This window comes from Bombus pascuorum, chromosome 2 (assembly GCF_905332965.1).
Source record: "Bombus pascuorum chromosome 2, iyBomPasc1.1, whole genome shotgun sequence".
NCBI classification, from domain to species: domain Eukaryota; kingdom Metazoa; phylum Arthropoda; class Insecta; order Hymenoptera; family Apidae; genus Bombus; species Bombus pascuorum.
In genome coordinates, this window is record NC_083489.1 from 13986093 (window position 1) to 14007461 (window position 21369).

General features: G+C 30.3%; 1 protein-coding gene and 1 long non-coding RNA gene across 3 annotated transcripts in view; both read left to right on the plus strand.

Moving 5' to 3' along the window:
• The first annotated feature begins 215 nt into the window (after positions 1-215).
• On the plus strand, positions 216-1673 carry LOC132916647 (uncharacterized). Its single transcript, XR_009660149.1, has 3 exons — positions 216-398; positions 473-522; positions 730-1673. It is a non-coding gene; the product is annotated as an uncharacterized LOC132916647 (long non-coding RNA).
• A 226-nt stretch (positions 1674-1899) lies between these two features.
• Positions 1900-21369, plus strand: part of LOC132916654 (multiple C2 and transmembrane domain-containing protein) — a 41841-nt gene continuing 22371 nt past the window's right edge. For both annotated transcript variants that reach the window (XM_060976830.1, XM_060976831.1), the window contains exons 1-3: positions 1900-2081; positions 13471-13791; positions 19439-19813. In XM_060976830.1, the coding sequence (XP_060832813.1) occupies positions 13734-13791; positions 19439-19813 (433 nt within the window). In that variant the 5' untranslated portion in view covers positions 1900-2081; positions 13471-13733. The remainder of the gene's footprint in view (positions 2082-13470; positions 13792-19438; positions 19814-21369) is intronic.

Consider the following 21369-nt stretch of genomic DNA (forward strand, 5'->3'; position numbering starts at 1 on the left):
ATGAACATGATACTTTTATTATTCTAAATAGAAATTTATAAAAATTATAATAAATTTTCTACATTTCATACAGAAAAAAATGTTAACTTTTTTCAATTTCATTCTTTGTTGATGTACTTTTTTTAGAGATTAGAGAAATTGGAATATTAAAAAGGAACAGGAGTTGCGTGCAAACGTTGAACAGGTGTGGTACATTCTTCTAATCATCTTAATGTACCTTCCTTAATTAATAAAAGTTTGATGCAGAATTCAGTTTCGCATCACGCATTATAAGATTTTCATTACTGAAATAGAATCTACTTCCTTTAGCAAAGTCGAGAGTTCTTCAACAATCTACCTCTTTCAAGTTCACCAAAGAATCATATGCACTTCATAAAAACATATTTCGTTGGATTGAGGTAAGTCGATAAAGTGTTCTAAGTTTAATTATTTCGTGATAAATGCATTTAATTAACCTAATCCTTTTTTTCAGGCATTATAAAGTTCAGAAGTCTATAGAATATACAAAACTAAAATTATGAGGTATTGCATATTTATATTAAAAATATTGCCTGCACTTCCTGAAATATGTTAATAAACTATATAGCACAAAAATATTATAAATCACATATGGCAGAAATTATTTATGAACAATTTTTGAAAATTTCTATCAATTACATTTATTCAAAATGATTAAAAATAATCTAATAATCAAGAAAGAACAAAATTCTATGTATTTTTAAATTTCAGGTATTTAAATGATTGGTGGGAAGCTGACCTAATGTACGTATAAAGTGGACAACACTCGAATAGTCGTTGCATACACAATGCTTATCTATGATTGTTCGTTTCCCTGCCTGTTCTTCAATTGTTCATTCCACGCGACCCCTCTCGGAAGCGTCAAAATTTCGAAAGACGTTATTGGCCTGGCAGAGACCACGTTGGCGCCGTTTTGTCGTACGTCAACGTCGTCCACGGAAGCGTGCATGTGCATAGTGATGGCATTGATCCTCACCTCCGTACGGTGTCAACAGGCTACAAAAAAAGTGTGGACACTTTGTGAGTATTTAACTACTTGCTGATGCATGATATGTATTTTTAAACGGTTTGGTCATATCCATCAATTTCTATTATGGAGCATTTATAAATTACGTTTATAACATGAAAAGATATTTTTTATATTCATTATGATAAAATAATGAATTATAAATATTGCGATTTGATATTGAAAATGATGAATGGATGAAGTGGAATGGTAAATTGTTTAATTTAAATTTAGAGAAATATTTCACAAGTTTAATAAGATGACAAAATGAATCACAATATTGTGTCTCGAAATTAAAAATGAGAAATGATAGAACTTTAATGTTACATTTGTTCCAATATTATATACAAATAACATAACTTTTAATTTAAGTAGTTTTAATATATTATAAAACTAATGTTACATTTGTTCCAGTATCATATACATACAACATAACTTTTTCTAATAATAATAGCTTTAATACGTGATAAAATAAAGTAAAACATTCATTATTTCCATACTTTCGCATAACTTAAACCTATTTTCCGTAAGTCTTGAAAAAGAACATTTATAATGTTCAATAATAATACACAAATAAAAGTTGAACTCGTAAGGAAGTGAAAATAGAACCGATATCTGTATCATACTTACTCTAAGTAAATAACTATTTGAAAACAACTCTATGTTACAGGACGATAAATATTTTTGTCAGACCCATCGCTACCAGTGTATCTCCACCTTTTGCACTGGTGGTTGTTCGGTTGGGTCGATAAAGCCTCTTTCCCTCTCTATTACTCCTACTACTTCTCCTTATCTTCTATCCTTATTACACCGTTCTCCCTTCCAATGACACTGCAAAGAGTAGGGGTAGGAGTATTCGAGCAAAATGGGGAATCGCGAGTTTTGTCAGTGGCCTCTCGGACACGAAAGCGTCGGGTTTGCGAAGGGTGGTATGTTTCTTGCGTCTTCTCGTCGGTTCAGCAAAATTTCACGCGGTCGTACAGTTCATTTTTCGTGTTGTATCATTCGATAAGTGCAACATCTATCGCATCGTGGTGCCCCTCAAGGCGATCATAAGGTAATGTGTTCAACATTTAAATTGCATGCTACGCCTACGCAACGATAGGTGGTGATGTTCTTGTGACAGAAATGCACACACATACACATGCCTACATAGACAGTAAGACACACTTGCATACGCGAAACGAAGTAATTTTTCACCTTTAAGAATGCTCTGTTGGTTAGGTTTGAAAAAAGGTGAATGATGAGAAAGAGGTTAAGAAATGCGAAGTAAGATTAGAGACAAAGTGCAAGAGCATGTAGATGTGTACAGGAAAAATATTCTTATCAAAATGGATTAATGGATATGATGACTGCGGATGTTTATGGAAATTTATGTTTTTATGAACACGACTGACAAAATGGGACTTCACCCTTTTGAGACGAATTTTTTTTTAACAATGAATCTGATAATGTACGAACTATAATGCACGAACATAAATAAAATATAATCCTTTAAATAAGATATGAAGTTCACTTATAATGGAATGCTGAAAAATTCAAATTTTCAGCAGTCGTTCTAGAAGCTATCTTGGGACATAGTGTACCATTAACCTCGAAAAGGTTAATTAGGAAAAAAAATGGAACCTAAATAAGAATTTCATTCTTCAAATATTACATTTTGTACGTTTTTAAATATTGTCTACATTTTGTATATGACTGTATATTTAAGTTTTCTATAGGTGCATAAACATCCGCAGTGTAATAACGCCACACAAAGTAGAAAGTAAGAAAAAGAGTTGTAGAATCGCGATATGGAAAATTGGACGAGAACGTAACGAGATTTCGTGTGAATTTTAGCAGAAAAGTTTGACGATCGATCGGGAAACTCGAGGGGAAATTCGGTTAAGACTTAAGGTACCTAGTATTGTCCAGAGAATCTTATTAGTGCTGTGTTTATTTGACAAAACGAAGAATGGAATGTATCTTTATGGAAGCTAAGTCAATAAGGGAAAAGATTGCGGAACCGGATGCATTACGGAATATGTATAACCACACGATAGGTAGCGTATTAAAAACCATGCAGCATAAGATTATTTAATCTGTGCAAGCAATTCGTTCTTTGTCGTATTATTAACAAATCATCGAGTTACGAACAAAGATTTCAGTTTTCCTTAATTCACTTTTCATCTTCTATTTTGTTCGATATAACTTCAAAATAAAATTTGAATCATTTAGATAATTTATAAGTGAATAAATTTTATTGCATTGATTTTAATATCCAAACAAATATATTCATGAATTAAAAAAAATTGTTAAATGTCGAAAGAGGAAATTTCTTTTGAAAATACATTTCTAATTTATTAGTTCGTTTCTTATTAGTTAGTTATAGATACATGATGTAAATATTATTACAAGCTTTTTTACTTTTTTGAATGTCGAAAGTAAAATTTTTTGTTGAAAATAAATTTCTAATTTGTTCCTTATTAATTGGTTATAAATATATGATAAAAAATGATACCGTAATTTGGCCAATTGGAAACGTCGAGAAACTGCATCGAAATGTTTCTTCGAATCGACGAAACGTTTTCCTTTTTTAACCATATAGTCTTTTGATGGTGAGAAGCGCTTTGATTAAAATTTTAATTTGCTCTCCTTAATAGATTCTGCAAAGCCCAGCAAGTTGAACAGACTGTCGAGAATATTAAAGCATAGCGTTGGAAAGATTCCGAAACATTGCGTCGGACAGGGAATTTAATACGGTAAATGGCGAGATAAGTTGCCGCACGAAACTTCTAAATATCTTGTCTTTTTCTTTAAATCTAGAGAAACCACTGTCGCGCAAAGGAATGCGAACTATGTTATCGCGTGTCTGATCCATTTGAAGCAACAAATAGAATTTTAAGTTTGGAAAGAACGTTAAGAACGTTGTGCGTTTTTTTGATACAAATGTGATCTGATACAAGTGAAGAAAAGTGTTTGAATTCAATGTTGCATGACAAGATACTTTAAAAATGATTTTTTTTTAAATAATATATTTATTGCAAAAATTTTAATATTCTGCTATCTTGTGTTACTTTCAAATTTTCGAATTTCGATTTTATGGAATTCATAGTAAAAAATACCATCTTTTTATTTTTATTATTTCTATAATTCTTTATTCATTAACAATGAATTATTATGACATTTTTATTTGAATAAAGGTTGTCATAAAATTAGGATATTCTAAACCAAGCATCCAAAGTAGTAGATTAGTAGTAGTTTTTTTCTTATTCATATTCGGTATATTATATATTTCTTTAGGTTTTTTTATAATATCTTATATATCTTTATTTCCGCTTGCCTTTCGGCTTTGCGGTGGCTTCCGGTTTACATTGAATAAAAATACACTGGATTCTCTATAATAAGTTTGCTACCAATAAATATTATGGGTCACAGATGATCCACGTGTAGCGCAACGTTTCAACATATTTCCTACTCCACGTGAGCCTAACTCAAAACCATTTTAACCCTTCTAAACGATATAAAGGCACATATTTATAAAACAAGTATACTCTGCTATAATGAATGAAGATTATTTTCTTTGCATTTTCTAAATACTATACACATTAATGGCTGTCTTGATTCATTTACTGACAGAAGGAGTGGATAAGGTGTTGTTTGCGAGTAGTCTAATCGTGAGATAAGCATAAGCAACAATGCAGCATTCTTCCAACCGGCACGACCATATATCGATCTGCAGGTTTTAATATACTCGCTAATATAAGGGGAACATTTTATATCCCTTCATAACCTACAATGTTCTACAATATACTTCTTTCTCAGTATTCTTTCTCCGTATTCACTCCAGATATCTGATCGTTTCTATATGAATTAATATATTGAAAGTTTTAAATAGGGTTCTTAAATATATTTCTATAGATAAATATTTTATTTAGAAAAATTTTGTAGCTGTATCAGAGTCCTTTTGTACAATAATTTATCAAGTAATAATATTAATGAATCGGTAAGTTATTTATAGGTTATTGTAGCTTATGGATTTGTGTTTTATGAATTCACATTGTTACAATCTTGTAGTTTTGCAGTTTTACAAATTACAGGTTATAGATTACAAGTTCCTATTTTAGAATTTTGCAAATTACAAATTGTAGGTTATAGATTTCTATCTTGCAATTTTACAGTGATAAGTTTAAAATTTCACTAATTATGTTAGATATGTCGATTGTACAAGTAAACCCATATATTAAAGTTAAATATTAAAAGCGAAAAGGTTAATAGTAATAATTAAGTCGGTTTGAAAAGTTTTGTTTCTTTGGCGTTATTTTAATCGAAAGCGATCAATTTCCGTTAAACTTAGTAGTTCGTAATTCAATAACCACGCGATTCATCTTATCTTTGCATCGCATCAGTGGGGAAATTTTTCTCCAGAATATGTTGATTAAATTTCACCATCAGCCTTGGACGTGGTGTTGCCTCAGGGTCGAATGATATTTTTGTCAACCATACATTTACTGATGAATTTTGTTATGTTCAACCTTCCGGTTCTTTAGATTGTTCCTCATACGTATAAATAGAAATGATACATTATTTTTGGATGAACATCGATTTTTTATCTTGGAACTTTATATAGATTTAATAATTTCTGTTAAGATATTGCGATGAAATAATTTTATTCGTAAGAGCTAGATATTGTATTTTGTGAAATTAGTTCAATTAGAATTAAATTGCATAGAGGTAACATAATTACAATAAATTAAAAGGAAGGCGAATTAAAAAGTCCTGAATAGTTTAACAAAGTAATGGAAAATTTTTGGAAAACTGTTTAAAAGAAAAGATTGAAAAGGATAAAAATTCACATATTATAAAGAGCATCGCCTTTAGGAATTAAAAATCACTTTACACAACAACAACAACATCAACAACAAAAGAGAAAAGTATAAAAATTAAAAAGCAAAGATCAAAAATCTTAGTCACTATTTCTACCAAGAATAAAAATCAATCATGGAAGAATCAAGAAATCAAAAGCCATTTTTCACTGCATAAATCAATATAAAATTTCGTCACAATAATGGATAATTCACGAAAGAGGAAGACAACTAAAATAAAGAAGAAAATCTAGAAGAATCGGTTAGTCGAATATTTGCAGAAAAGATTTCCGTAAAGGCTTTAACAATCGCTAATAGAGTTAATTGAAGTACATATCCTTTAGCCGTTCTCGGGCTGGCAACGTAGAAAAATTAACCGAGTTGAAAATGAATTCGAGTAGATCGTCGATGACGAGCATTTTATAAGCGTCTTACCCGAGCCTCTCAGTTATTTACCAAGTGGTATTTGTACTTACATATTTCTTTGCGCTGTTTCGTGAAATTCTGCAACGTCGTCCTCTTCCATCCCGACAGAACACAGGATCACGGTTGTTCAAGTGGTCCCTTTTACTTCCTCAAGCTCGATCAGACGTTGGAATTAATTAAACCGTTGTTTTCTGCTCTCTGAGCAATATCTTTGTACGTTAGAAGTATTTGCGCTGGGAAAAATCAATTGTGTACCAGGTCATGCAGATTGAAGGGATTATTTTGTTAAGGAAGCATGATGTTCTTGGTTGGTCGTTTATCTTACTTATGTGACGAGAAACTGTGACAAGGAAGATTCTTTGATCATTTTGTTGCAATCTCTGGGTGTTTCTTGAATAGTTTAGATTAGAGGGTATTTACCAAGTGAGTTTTAAGTCAGAGAATAAGGAAAGTGAGGTTATATGCAGTATGAAGGCAGGGTAAAAGTATGTCATCTACATTACGTATTCAAAAAATGTTAGGTATATTCAGAATCGGTGGTGAAGTAGTCAATTTTCTTTGTTAGTTTTACAATAGTCTTTTAAAGGCAAATTTAAATTTTATATTCAGATATAAAGCATAAATTCAAATTTTAAAATCAAATACAAATTCAGATTTAACGACTCTAATTCAACCAATTCAAATTTAAACACTCAAATATTAATTCAAATTAAAAAATTCCAATTTAAGTATTCAAATTTTAAATATCAATAAAAATTCATAAATTCAGATAAAAATTCAAAAAAATTCGAAATTGAATGATCAGGTACCTCCAAATTCAATTTTAATATTTATCATTTGATTCTATCTTTTTTATAGATATTTAATCAGGTGAGGATTCTAAAATAAATGAAAGCAGCATAGCAGTATCAGTATCAATAGTGACACACCAGTTATGATTCGAAGGCCATTTAAAGCGCCCTCCCACAAAGTCTTTAATTGATCAAAAGGAAGTCAACTAAAACGACTTCTATTAACTTGGTGAACCAATTAAAAGTAATAGTAAATAAAGGACAGACGCAAACGTGTATTCAGGAATTCAAGCGAGACTGGCACATATGTATGTTCTCAGATTTCCGTAGCGCCGCGTAGCCGTTATTTGTTTATCAGTTCGTACTTCCTCGGCAACTTCCGTTTTCCTTCGTACTCTACGCTGAAATCTAGAATTTATTTCACAGTTTCTACAATTCAACCATTCTCGTTTACGTATAAAGTTTATGGCGTTTTAAAGTTTATTATCGCTCTGGTGAAGATAAAGTCACGGACTTGTTAACTGAATTTATTAATTTCTTATGAAAATCATTTGTATACATTGCAGTACATTTTATGAAACTTTTCACGATTTTTTTTTTGTTATGTAGTATGTGAATACTTTTCTTGGATATTGAAATATTTTCTTTATATGTATGTTTTTTAGAAGAGTATCTTTGCCACACGAAAATTGGAAATTGGAATAATTATTTTTTGAGAAAGGAACTTCACTATCTAAGATATGAAACTTGGAATAATTGCTTTTATTATGAAATTTTTTAAGAAGATACTTTGCTATTCTAAATTTAGAATTTGAAACGATTATTGTTGTTAAGAAAAATTGTTCGTTACAAATTTTGAAAATTATAAAATCATAATATAAGATTATAATGTACAAGTAAATCTGTGCTTTTAACAGCTATCATAATTGTTTTATTACCTTATTCTATTCTATTACATACTTTATTCTTCTCTCTCCAAATTTCTCTACGAATATTTTTGTTCTGTTTAACTTGGCGAGTGGAATGACGATGCAACGTGTTTATCTTCCACTTATAGCACAAGCTTTTATCAAGTGAATTTGAGAAATCGCATCGTGATTCATAAATCAAAATCTTGATGTCCCATTTGATCATACATACTTTTTCAAAAATTCCCTGTAAACTGTTTTCTTAAAATAATAATAAATATCTTCGTACAATGCTTATTTAATCCTTGATTAACATAAGAATGTTCTGAGATAATCTTTTTAAGCGTCAATTTCCTATACCTTAAAAGAAATGTATTAATTGCAATTATTTTATACATAAAAAATCTAATATACCAAAAATAACAAAATGAAAATTATTTTATTAGGAAGCTTGTTTTCTATACTTTAAATTCATATATATACAAATATTTCACAACTATTACTAAATTGTTTACAAAAATAATGCTAAAGCGAAATCATATTATATTGTATGCTATTTATAGTATGAGTGTAATCGTGCATTTATATAATGTTAATTCACATCTTCGAGTGTGCAGAGGATAAATAGATGAAGTATTTATTTTTACCACTTTTTCTTTTGTTCCATGTACTTGCAACGCACGAGAGGGGAATTTAAACGTGAATATGTGTATTGTCCTTTTATAGCAGTGACGAAATAATTACTGTATATAATCTGTTGTGGTTATCAAGCTTTCCCTTCTCTATTATAGGTACTATTATTAGAAGTACTTACACTTAACAGTTCTGTCTTGAATATCACAGTCACCCTATCAAAATATTATTCGTCATTAAAAGTTAATAATCTTGAACCTAAAAGTCCTTATAGCCTTATTCCCGAGATGCTTTAATCTACATATTTAAAATGTTGGAAGCATTGAGAAATATTACTTTAGGATTTCTTTTGAACATAACCTTATTAATAAATGGACTGTTAAGGTTAATCGTAATCGCAAATTATTATACACGTTATGAATAAAAATTATTTATTGCGCATATAGTATATTCTAGATTCTGAAGTGAAGATCATTATAGCATTTATGGAATTAATTCAAGTCTGCCTACGACTTAATATTATGGCATTTTTTCGTTTCAATTTCTCCCACGTAGGAAACGTGCTACCAATAGTTATGTCTTCTACAAAGATGGTACTGATGTTTTTATTTGTAGTGTGAGTATGATGCTTAACTGTACTATAAGTAATCGCTGACTATGTGATATAAAAGTCTCACCAGTAAACGTGTTAAACCTAACCTATCTTTTTACTAGTACATATAGGGTTTCACAGACACGCGTGGATAATGTTCAAGCAAAATACTTAAATAATGAGTAAACTAGAATATTAGCACTAGTATTATCTCAGAAGCAAAATATTGTACATTTAGCCTTAGTAATAATCCAAAGTTAAACAAAAAGAGATTTTTATTATATTTTTTGATATTATCGAACAATTCAGTGCTAAGGGGAGAAAGAGATTTCATTTACAAATTCATGTATAATATGGTGTTTATTAGTTTGTCAGAAAATCGTTGAAAGTTCGAGTCTTAAGGGCGGAAGTAATTTGCGCAATATTCACGCGATCGTGAATCATTCTGGACAGCTTCTGTTTCCTGTGGAGCTGGCCATCGGCACGTAAATTAAACAGAAATTTATGGATATTTAATCGGTGCAAAAATTGCAAGAAGTGTTTTGTGTGCAACAACGACTACGTTTGCCATAGATGTGTTGAATATTTTCTTTTTTTTTTTTTTTTTTAATGAATAATATAATAAATCTCGTATTACGATATTTGCATTGTACGGAATAATTAAATTTTACTGTAAAAGTAAATCTGTGTTAAAATTTGAAACATTTATAAAAATGTAAAATCATACTGTTTGAATTGTTATGCGAAAATTATTTTAAATTAAAATTGTAGAGAATATAATTTTTTACAGAGGAAATAGTTTTGAGGAAAATTTATTTTGTAAAATTTGTAACAGAACAAAACAGGTGTGACTTTTTGAACAAACAAATCAACAGTGGAATATTTGGGATTTTTAAATTATTTGGTTTTTAGAATTTAACGAAAAGAACGATTTATTGGTTTAACTTATTGATTTATTTTGATAGGTAATTACAAAGTGCATAATGGTATACTTGCGGTACATGTTATTCAATAATGTAGGATACTATTAAGCTGTAACACTATCACAGTCCATATATTAGCATTACAAACGAGACATTACAAACAAGTCAACACACGTCGCTTTACTATATCTTCCCCAGTTCTTACCCTGTACACAGTACACGTATAATCAAAGGCAGGCCTGCCTGTACATGTTATCATTTTCTCCTTTTACTATTCTCACGTCCATTATGGAACTTTACTGTCTCTCTACCATCCATTGTTAAGTGACATATACTAAGAATGTTATGGGTTATTCCTATTTCTAAGGAAGCTATATATATATACGTTAGTTATTTCTATTTCTAAGAAAACTATATATATATGTTAGTTATTTTTATTTCTACAAAAAAGTAAATATATTTAATACTCACATTACCTTACAAAGTGTCAAACTTCACCAGTGTACTTTTCTAAGCACAGATCACTATAGCTTATCGACCGTTACTTTGGTAAAACCTAACTGATTCTTCGATTAACAATAATCACCATGACCACTTGAAATTGTTTCTTCTGAAATTATTACCATTTATAAACTCTCGCAAAGCCATTTATCAAATCAATATTTATACAAGTACATCTACATATTATCTATAAACTATCGCACGAAAGTTTTGGGTACATGTTCTGGTTGAAAGGTATATTAATCTTACACCATTGCTATCTTATCCTGCGTACATATCTGTAAAATAGACCTTAAAGTATAATGATTTAATATATTAAGATGTACTGTAAAAAATATTATGTAGTTTCAATCATTTTATTTTTCACTATTTTTAAACAATTTACCAATATGAAAATATGTCAATATACCATTAATTAATATACCATTATTTAACATTTATTATTAGATTGTGGATATTTATGAGAATTCAAATAATCAATGACTTTATTAATTTTACTAATATATAATTATTTAGTTATACGAATATAAATAATTGAAAGAGTAAAACTTACTTGCAAAGTTTTGCTATACCTACTAAATATTATAACAAGTGTTCTACTTTAAGTATATTATATATCTTTTTATTATTGAGTATTTTACGTGCATATTTGCAATTTTCCATAAATGCATAAAAATCCGCATTCTCTTTACTGCGATATTTCCAATTAACAGTCTTTGTTTCGCTCTACCTAACAGATTATAATTCTAAAATGTGTGATATTTTTAGAGTATCCTGATAAGAATTACATAAGTCAGATTTACAAATGCGCTGCACAACGTCGCGTCACATAAGAGCGCGCAACAAATAACACGTTATTATATAGTATCCGATGCGCGTAAATGTACAGTCTTCTATGATGTACACATCACATTCGTTGAATTTTACTATACGGTGCAACATTATGAAATAAGAATGAATGTACTGATTGATCAAGATTATTTCTTGTCCAGCGTCATTGCACTCTTACCGTAGGAGGAAGAATGGAGACACTTTTGTACGAAGAAAGAAAGTATACTAGAGAATATAGGTGATAGAGGGTACATATATCATAAAGTTATTGCCATAACAGAAATTATATTCGGTAAAACTGTAGAAGGACTGATTAGACTTCGATTTCTATGATTTTTGGATATATTGTAAAATCTAATATTTGGAACAACTTTTTCCTATGCATATAAGGGCAGAACTTGCTTAGCTTCCGAGATATTCACGAAGAACTGTCGGTAACACTATAGTAAATTCTGCCTACAGTTGTGCGTCTGTGGTAGTCTATGAGTCAGTATTGTTTGCCAATCACCAGCCGCTTATCATCTGTTTATAAACGAGGATAACAAACATTTTTTACAGACTTGCATATGCACGGTATACATGGTATCTTTAAGTTCGTTTGACCCCTTGTTTATAAACAGAAGATAATCAGCTGAGCCGACAACCAATTCTGACACATACGCTGCCACAGAGACACAACTAGGCAGTATTCACTGTAGTGATACGTTCTCGTTCGTAGCGGCGTCAATTAATACATCGAGATCATTTTCTATACATATCTAACGTTTATCTATTTAACCAAATAAATATTATATATAACATTTATATTACATTACATAGTATTCATCAGTGTGGTAAAGCAACGTAGGAGCAATGCTCTTAACCAGTCAATACACTTGGCCTGTACTTTAAGTCACACGGCAACAGATGTTAAATTGTATTGGACCGTGCACATTCAACAAATTTCGGTGCAGCAAAAGAAGCTGTGCGTTTAATGTACGTGTGTTTACGTTAGAGGTCAGAGATATTGATGGCTGAGAGTCATTTGGAGGTTAACCATGTACTGCGTTTGACTACTATCAGATACTATTCAAGTCTTCCGATTAGTCAGGTTACTTAATTTTAATTTTTTGTCCAATGTAATTTTACTTGAAATTGTTTGAATTTAAATCATAGAATTGTTTATTTAGAATGGTGTATATCTAACGTCAACTAGGCCTAGAGGATCAATGTCAACAAATTTAAAGTTAAATAACATTAGATTGTTAATTCAGCACCTTGTTGTTTTTTGGTAGTTGAAAGAAATACAATTTTCTTTGAAATATAGAACCATATTTTTTATTAATTGTAAGTAAGATAATAGGTATACAACTATAAATATGGTTTGAAGCTAAATACGTGAATATAAGAAAATCGAAGTCAAGTGACCTATTTAATAATAATTAGTGTAAAAACTTGTATCCAGTAAGCAATAAGTTTATACTGGAAAATGGTTTTAACTTGTTTGAATTTAGATAATTTGACTAATTACTGTTTGAAAAATGATCCTCATCACTATAATTTGGAGTTTAGGGTTTTTGGAAGATACAATTTGGAGGATACAATTTTACTGTTTCACGTCCTTTTTCTTCTAAGTCTTGTCTAGTCTATGTGCTTTTCATTTATAAACGTATATATAACATTATATATTTAGTTAATATAATAGTTAATGTTCTTAGTAGTTAATAACAATCGAGCAATTACATTTATTAAAATTGATAATTACCTAATATAAAAATATACAAATATGTTATAGCAAAGTTTACGAAACAGATACAAATGCGAACAATACTGTACCGCCATCTTGCGTTGATTTGCACAATTTTGCACAAATCTCGTGTTTGCTACGTATTTCGTTTTCAATTTTGTCAGACATGTTTATGGTAGAAATAGGATATGTGTACCCAAAGTTTCGAATGTTAGTATAAATGAAAATTCATGGTATCGCATTCTCACGATTGTTTCATCTATCACGGCAGTTGATCGCGTCAACTTGAATCGCGAAAAGCATGGAGCAGCCGTGGAAGCATTGACGGGATCCAGGATCATCTGAAAGTGAGGGATTCGCGGGTGGTTCCCGTGGAAACTCGGGATATGCGGCTGGTTGCCGATGCTCCTTAGGTTCGTTGATCCCCCGACGAAATCATGCTGTCGGCATGCGGCAGACTGGCGCACTTCAAGAAGAGATTAAAGGCTCGCGAGCTGGAGCTTCGATATACAAACCGCGTATTCGGTGGATAAGATGAGCAAGAGCGTCGAGCTACTCGCTGGGTCGGAGGACAGTGAACAGATACAAGTGGGTGAGTGCGCTAATCCTCCTAACCTTTTGTCCTCTACCTTTGTTATTGACTATTGCTGTCAATTATGGTACGGGAGTTATGCTAGATATTGTATATTGACCTAGGTCAGTTCCTCCAATTATCTAGATAAATACCGAATACGAAAGAATTGATAGTGAATACTATACTGCTTGTACATTGCTTGAAAATTGAGAAACATTTGTGGAATTCTAAAGAGTTTAATTAAGTGACGACTTTGTTATAAATGATGATATAGTAATGGTTGGAAGTATTGGTGATTTTGTGTGTTGTCTTTAGTTTCGTTCTTTTTTGTTTGGTGCTTGAGCATGATTTTATTTGGAAGTTGCATTGAAGATTTTTTTGTAATTCTGTATTTCTCTTTAAGTTTCTTTCTTTAGTCCGTATATATATTGTGTCACATTTTCACGTTGGCGACTTTGTAAGTCAACTTTATCCACCTAAAGCTTTTTCCGGTCTTATGCTTTTGACATATGATGTCCTGTGGTCTTCTAGGATATCTTATAAAAGAGTATAAAGAAGCTTTATCTTTGAAAATATCTTGAAATTCTTTTGTCGTATCTTCATATGGAAAAATGCACCATTTTTCTTTGTGTTTTGATATCGTATCTTTTCTATGGTGTTGTTTGTTGTTACTATTGTTGGTGTCCTTATTATTCCCATTGTTAGTACTCCTTTTAATGTTTCTTACTCCTTCTAGAAACTTCTTAGTAAGGAGATTCCTTTTTCGAATGCGATAATTTTTTCAAATTCCAATGGAATCATGGTAGAGAGTAATCTAGAAAGATATTGGTTACAGAAATCTTATAGGTCGATAGATTATTTCCAATCAGTAATCCGGTATGGATCACTATTCATGCAAGTATATGTATATATACATCCCTAATACACTCTCAGCGGAACAAAATCTGCAGGAATGTTCACAGTAGTTCCGTAGTCATTAGGAACCATTTTGGAGAAAATGATAACTAACCGACTGCACGATAGATGTTATCGACTGTAGGCTCGTAATGCTTTTTATCACATAATATACAAAATACAAAGTAAAGCTAAATATTCCAATATTAAATAACTTAACCTAACTTACTATGTCTCCTATAGACTATGATTCAAAGGGTCATTTTTGTTATGGATTTTTCAATTCTAATTCTTTACAAAAATTATATAAATCAAAAATATTTGACATATAAAATACGATATTTATTGTTAAATATTTCATAATTTTCATGATATCGTATCTCTCTTATGAATTATCTATTTTATAAATCGACAAAATCACATTAAAACTGACTCTCCTATAATTGGTCATTCACGGATTAATAAAATCTGGTCATTGTGTCGTATACAATTATTTCAATCACTCTACAAATACTTCGTTAAATTCGATTTTTTCCCCATTTGACTCACTTAAACGCTATGAGATAAAATCTGGATTCATGTAATCACAGTCAACAAGGCTCAACGAAGCTGCATTGTCGGTGATTGTTAAATGTACTTTTATGTGATTACGTAAACCATTAAATTTTGTTCCGTTGCGATCGTCATTGTATCAACGAATTAAACCACTGCTTTATGTGCTCTTTTTACATATTAAATTTGATTGAGATTATAGTTAAGTGCACAATTAAGATATTATATGTAAATCACATGTAATAATTTCAGTATCTATGATTTATACATAAATCTATTAAATTTAATTAAAAGTGAAAATTTATTAGAAATTTTATTATGAGTATGAATTGGAATTACAGTTGGTCAACTTAATCGTCTGTTATACTACTTGTCTCAGTTAGAGCTAGAAGCATAGTTGGTGAAAGAAATGCAGCCTCTTAAAACTCTCCAGTAGTGGCGCTGTTTGATGCACCTAAAATTGCGTGTATTATTTTATGTACTTCAATTGCGTATTCAATTATGTACTGATTCAAAATTAAGGATATAGTAAGATTCTAACATATATATCATGCGTAGAGTAATTCGTGAAAAAACAGAAATTACAAACTTGTCTTTTTTCATTGTTTCTTTTTTTGTAACTATATTTGGTTTGAAAATTAGAATTACACATTTTCCATTATCCACAATCAATTAAATTAGAGCAATATCCTGTAATAGTACGATTTCGTATCACATCCGTTTTCTCTCGTGGATGTATTAACGTCGTTTCCGACGAATCTGGCCGAAATCTAATAACATTAATCACACTGAATTGCATTTCTCCTCCCTCTGGATACTTTCTTTCTTATGAAATCACCTTGTACGATTCAACAGAAAAATAATATTAAACGACAATCTAAAATGAACAATTATTAACCAAATCTTTAAAAAGAATCATAAAATGTCTCAATATACATCTTATAATTATAAATATAATTTAAAAAGAAATATTTTAATCTAGTAATTATATTATTATAGAAACTTTTAGTTAACAGAATAAGAGATAATTGACTGCTTTTTTAGAGATAAACCATTTTTTCATGCAACGTCACTTCCTCTTTCATCATTGGATCATAAAATATCGCTTAGGTATTCATAATATCACCCCCATTTAGTTCCCATAGAAATAAATATAATGTATTTTTCTTGTATTTTTTGTCGTCCTCAAACCCATCTCCCTACAAAGAGACTGTACATCAATAACCTTTTAAGCGAGGTATCGAGTGTTTCTAATTCCCTATATTATATCCAATTTACTCACTTTCCCAAGCTTTGTGGCGGTTCTGTAGCTTGGTTAAATGTCGTTGATGTTTCCCTTCCCATTGTATTTTTAGAATGATTCGCATATATGATGAAGTACGATATATGTATGCATAGAGGAGATAATACAATGTATGTATTTATAACATAAAAGTTTTATATGATAGATATTCAAATACTGTGTTATAGAAAATGCCTATAAAAAAATATAAGACAATTCTAACCTCTAAAATGTTCCTATGAACAACTTTAAAGGTTACTGTATCTACTAGTGCCATTGTATGTATCGCTATATTTTAATCAGTTTAATCCATAATTACACTATATATATTACATATAATGTTCTTATAAAAGACATATATTAGAAAATCCTAATCTTCAAGATAATCCTATAAACAATTAATAAATCTTATAAAAGACATATATTAGAAAATCCTAATCTTCAAGATAATCCTATAAACAATTGTGCTTTTTTCGTGCTTGTACCATTAATTATATTGTAATTAACATTAATTATATTAATCATGTATTGTATAACAGTGCGTCTAACGCAAGCCATTGGCTATTAACATCTTTGTTTGGGAGTATGTTAAGCCATATTGATGCAATTCAAATAATCTTGTAAGAAATTTCAGACAGCAATTGCGTATATTTAATAAGCTGGTTGCATGCACACGCAAGTTATACAGACAGTTATACATGTTATTAAGACGAAATGGTATTTCCAAATAAACACTTAGACATTATATTTTACCTATTCATTAAAATCAGTTTTTTATTTTTATTATTTTAATTATTAATATTTTATTTTTCTTCTTTTAGGTTATTTATATTAAATAAATCTCATTTGTAGTAGTTTACCAGTATTATTTTGTTATTTATATTGTATAGTATTTTACATAATTTGAAAATCTTACTGTTAAGTAGATTGACACGTTTAATTGTTAATAATATACGTTACTATATACGAATTAATTCTTGTGTAATTTCATAGAAAAATCTGTTATCACAAACCTAACATATTTAACTTGCATTTCACCAAAATTCTTGTGAGAGTACATAACGTTCAAGAGTAGTTAGAGAAACCAAATAGCTATCGGGTGTCATGGGATTAATTATTTGGAAGACGCGTATGAGTCTTCGGGTACACAGTACATATGGCAAGGAACACGACATTGTGTTGCCCCCAAGAATAGGAACATTGTTCCTGGAAGATTTGGCTATCGTTTGGGGAAGGGGTGAGTGGGTGCCTTCTAGTAAGAGGTCTCTGAGACATAGCATGGCACTTAACCCCAGAACCTTTAAATTCAATGCATGCCTGAATAATTCGGTATCCTCTTGCCATAAGAGACTTTTACTTAGATACATGTACCTAACTTTTTTATTATTCCTAACCTTATATTATATTGATATCTCATTACTAATATTTTATCGTATTTCATTATTCGATGTATAAATTTTATTATTAATATGTACATAATAATAGCTATATACATTTTGTTTATTATATTTATGTGAATGAATGTTTTACAGATGGAATTCATTGAAAATGTAACACAAACATAATTGTAATATAATATTAAATTCTTATGGGAGAGGAGTGAATTAAAAGTTGTATTTGCATAATAATTCCTTAGATATATGCTTATGTATATGTACATATTATGTATATCTATATATGTTTCATATTGGTTGATGAGTTCTAGATACGTGAGTGATAGCTTTGTCAGGTGTTCTAGTTTTATCTGGACTTTTTCTCATTCTCGAAAGAGTTCATGGTTTATTCAAAATCGATATAGTATCTTGATTTCTAGAACTGCTAAAAATTTAAACGGTTTCATAGTTTGTTCATTAATAATGTAAGTACATGTAAAACGTAATTTTGCCGCAGAATATTGCAACGTAACTACCCTCTCGTTGTTAGTGATTAAACGCCTTTGTGAACGTGATTGTAACGACCTCATTGGAGGAATTAAAGGCTCAGGTGGCTTTCTCATGCTCTTGGACATCGATCGCGTTACTAACGATATTGTATACGGGATGGATACGTGGAGCTTTCCGTTCTTTCAGTCCAACGTTTACAAGCTTTATAGCAATTTTTTACAGATAAAATCTGCTCTTATTGTCTTCTATTTTGGCTCACTCATCAATATGAATCGTACTTGTATAAAATTATACGCTAAGCTAGATTATATACGATTATATGTATACGAATATTCATAATTATTGTATATCATTATGTTACTATTTATAAAATTATTAATTTTAATGTTTGCGCAATTACAGGAAATTTGAAATTAAAAAAATGTACATAAAATAATTTCCAAATTATTTTTATTTAATAGTAATTAGATAATTCTCAATTTAATAAATTTTTAAAATATCGTGCTTACTAATAATACATATTTAAACGTTTCGAGCGAAACAATTACTGTTAGATTCCATTACTTTAACTGCGTTTATGAAAATACTAAATACATAATTTCCATAATTATCCACAGCGTACTTATAACGCTATTTACAGGTTTGATAATTCTGGCCACTAATTTTCCCTGTGGTATTATTGCATGCACTCCAGAGAGACAGAGACTTCTGTGGCGCCATCACAAATGCTAATATGTAATCGCCATGGCAGTCAACCGATTAAAATTGAGCTTTAATATGTATAAACATAACCTATTGAATATAAGTTATAATGTTACAATCTACACGACCCGCGACTCGATACTATTACGTTATTTTATTATTTTACTACTAATTACTAATTACTAATAATGTATAAGACATTATTATGTACTTATATATTTCGTGGAACAATTATATTGCGAAATGTATTATGATGAGATTATTTTTCGTGAAACATGGTTGTATTGGAAATATGTCCAATATTATATGTATGTTAAGGAATTACGTATCACATAGAAGAATAATTTTCCAGATAGCAGACTTGTGGAAGAGAGATCCCGACTGAACTTGAACGGGAGCCGTCAGCTCTCGAAAAGCGCCACGGAGCTCCGGAACAACGACAGCAGTTCGCCGTCACGACACGGTGAACAAACCGATTCTGGTGTCGTCCATCATCATCGGCATCATCGGCACGGCACTTCGGTGGCGCAACGTACACACATCTTTTTCGCAACCTTGAAGAGCCGGTGGGGTCGAAATAGAAGCAAAGAACGGAAAAAATCAAAAGATGCCGGTACCACGTTATCTCACGGTGTTGAATCCGATTACGCTGCAGATTACTCTTCAGAGCATAGTAAAAGTTCGTCGGCTACGCAGAGTCCAGCCAGACACTGTCTCACTCATCCAGGTATATATATATATATATATATATATATATATATATATATATAATATTATAATTAATATATATTTATAATCAATATTTATATTACATAAATAAATAAATAAATACATACATATATTGTCTTTTTTTGTTTTCAATAATTTCTGGACTTGTTAACTCATTATTAGAGAACGAATTAACTCATCATTATGTCATCATTGATTGGTATTACATTACTATATCCAATTTCTTGTATGTAACAATTTTTTTTATTTAGATATCCTTTATTTCTTTATGCATTGCTTCATTTCTATTTCAGATAAATTATAACAATTTCCCTTTGCAGGAACTTATAATTATAGCAGTATGCATCTTGCTAAAGAACTGCATACGTATATAAAATACAAGAAAATACTAAATATGAAAATATAATATGATTTATATTACTTTATGTTTTATGATCTATGTTTTCCAATAGTCTTGACAAAATTCTGGCAATTTCAAGTAGATAAGCAAACAAGTCAATAAGCAATTAAATAAGCAAAATATACAAAGAAACCAATAGGAAGATAGATAAACTGATAATATATGTAAATAGTAAGCTTAAATGTTAAGCACACAAGTCAAAGTTGTAAACGAACAAAATGAAAATGTAAATAAGAAAATTCAGCATGCACAGTATAATACATACACGTACACGTACAATACATAACAATATAATATATGGAAAAAATTAAGTTTCAATTAGCTGAAGTATAATCGAACAAAGAATGATGAAACTATCACGGGGGATTGCTTCCATAAAAAAGATCATCCTCGAGTAAAGTAATAACGAGGTTTAATGGATGTTAACTTTGAAATTTGTTCCGCAGCAGGGGAAACTTTTTTCTCTCTGTTCTTGATCAAGTTGCGAAAAAGAGAAAAACTTTGCAAATGTTGAACGCCAGGTCGCGCACGTTTGATGTAGGGGATCGATACGAGCAGGTCGTTTATGTTTCATTATATTGATTGATCTGAGAGATGTGTGCTAGGGGTTTCTATCGTTTGTGCATCATTATTAGACTGGTGTTAAACTGAAAAGCTTTCCTGTGTACTCCACAAGCTAATAAACTATTTACGTACATATCTGATTGAACAGTGTTCTAAGTTGAACAGAGTTCTTTCAGAAATATTTACTTGAAAACACTTTCTGATTTAATTATTATATCATCTTGTTATTTAAGAAATTATTGTGATTACAATTTTAAGAAAACACTGTGAGTGCTAGATTAAAGTTAATTATTTGCTGAAGGATTTCATTCATTCAGCAATATTTATTCACAATAATATTCATTAAATGTATTTTCTGGAACCATGTTTAAATTAAAGAAGTGCTAAATATATTTATGTATGTGCATGTATAATCTTCAAGAATACTAATCTTCAGCATACTAATTTTTAAACCCACTTATTATAATAATTATATATTTTTTAACGTGGAATGTAAAAATGTTACATTTAAATCTATGTAAAAAATTCAATGTAGTAATTCAAAGTTAAATCTTGATGAAAAACCAAAATAGCAGAAAATTGTGTACTAT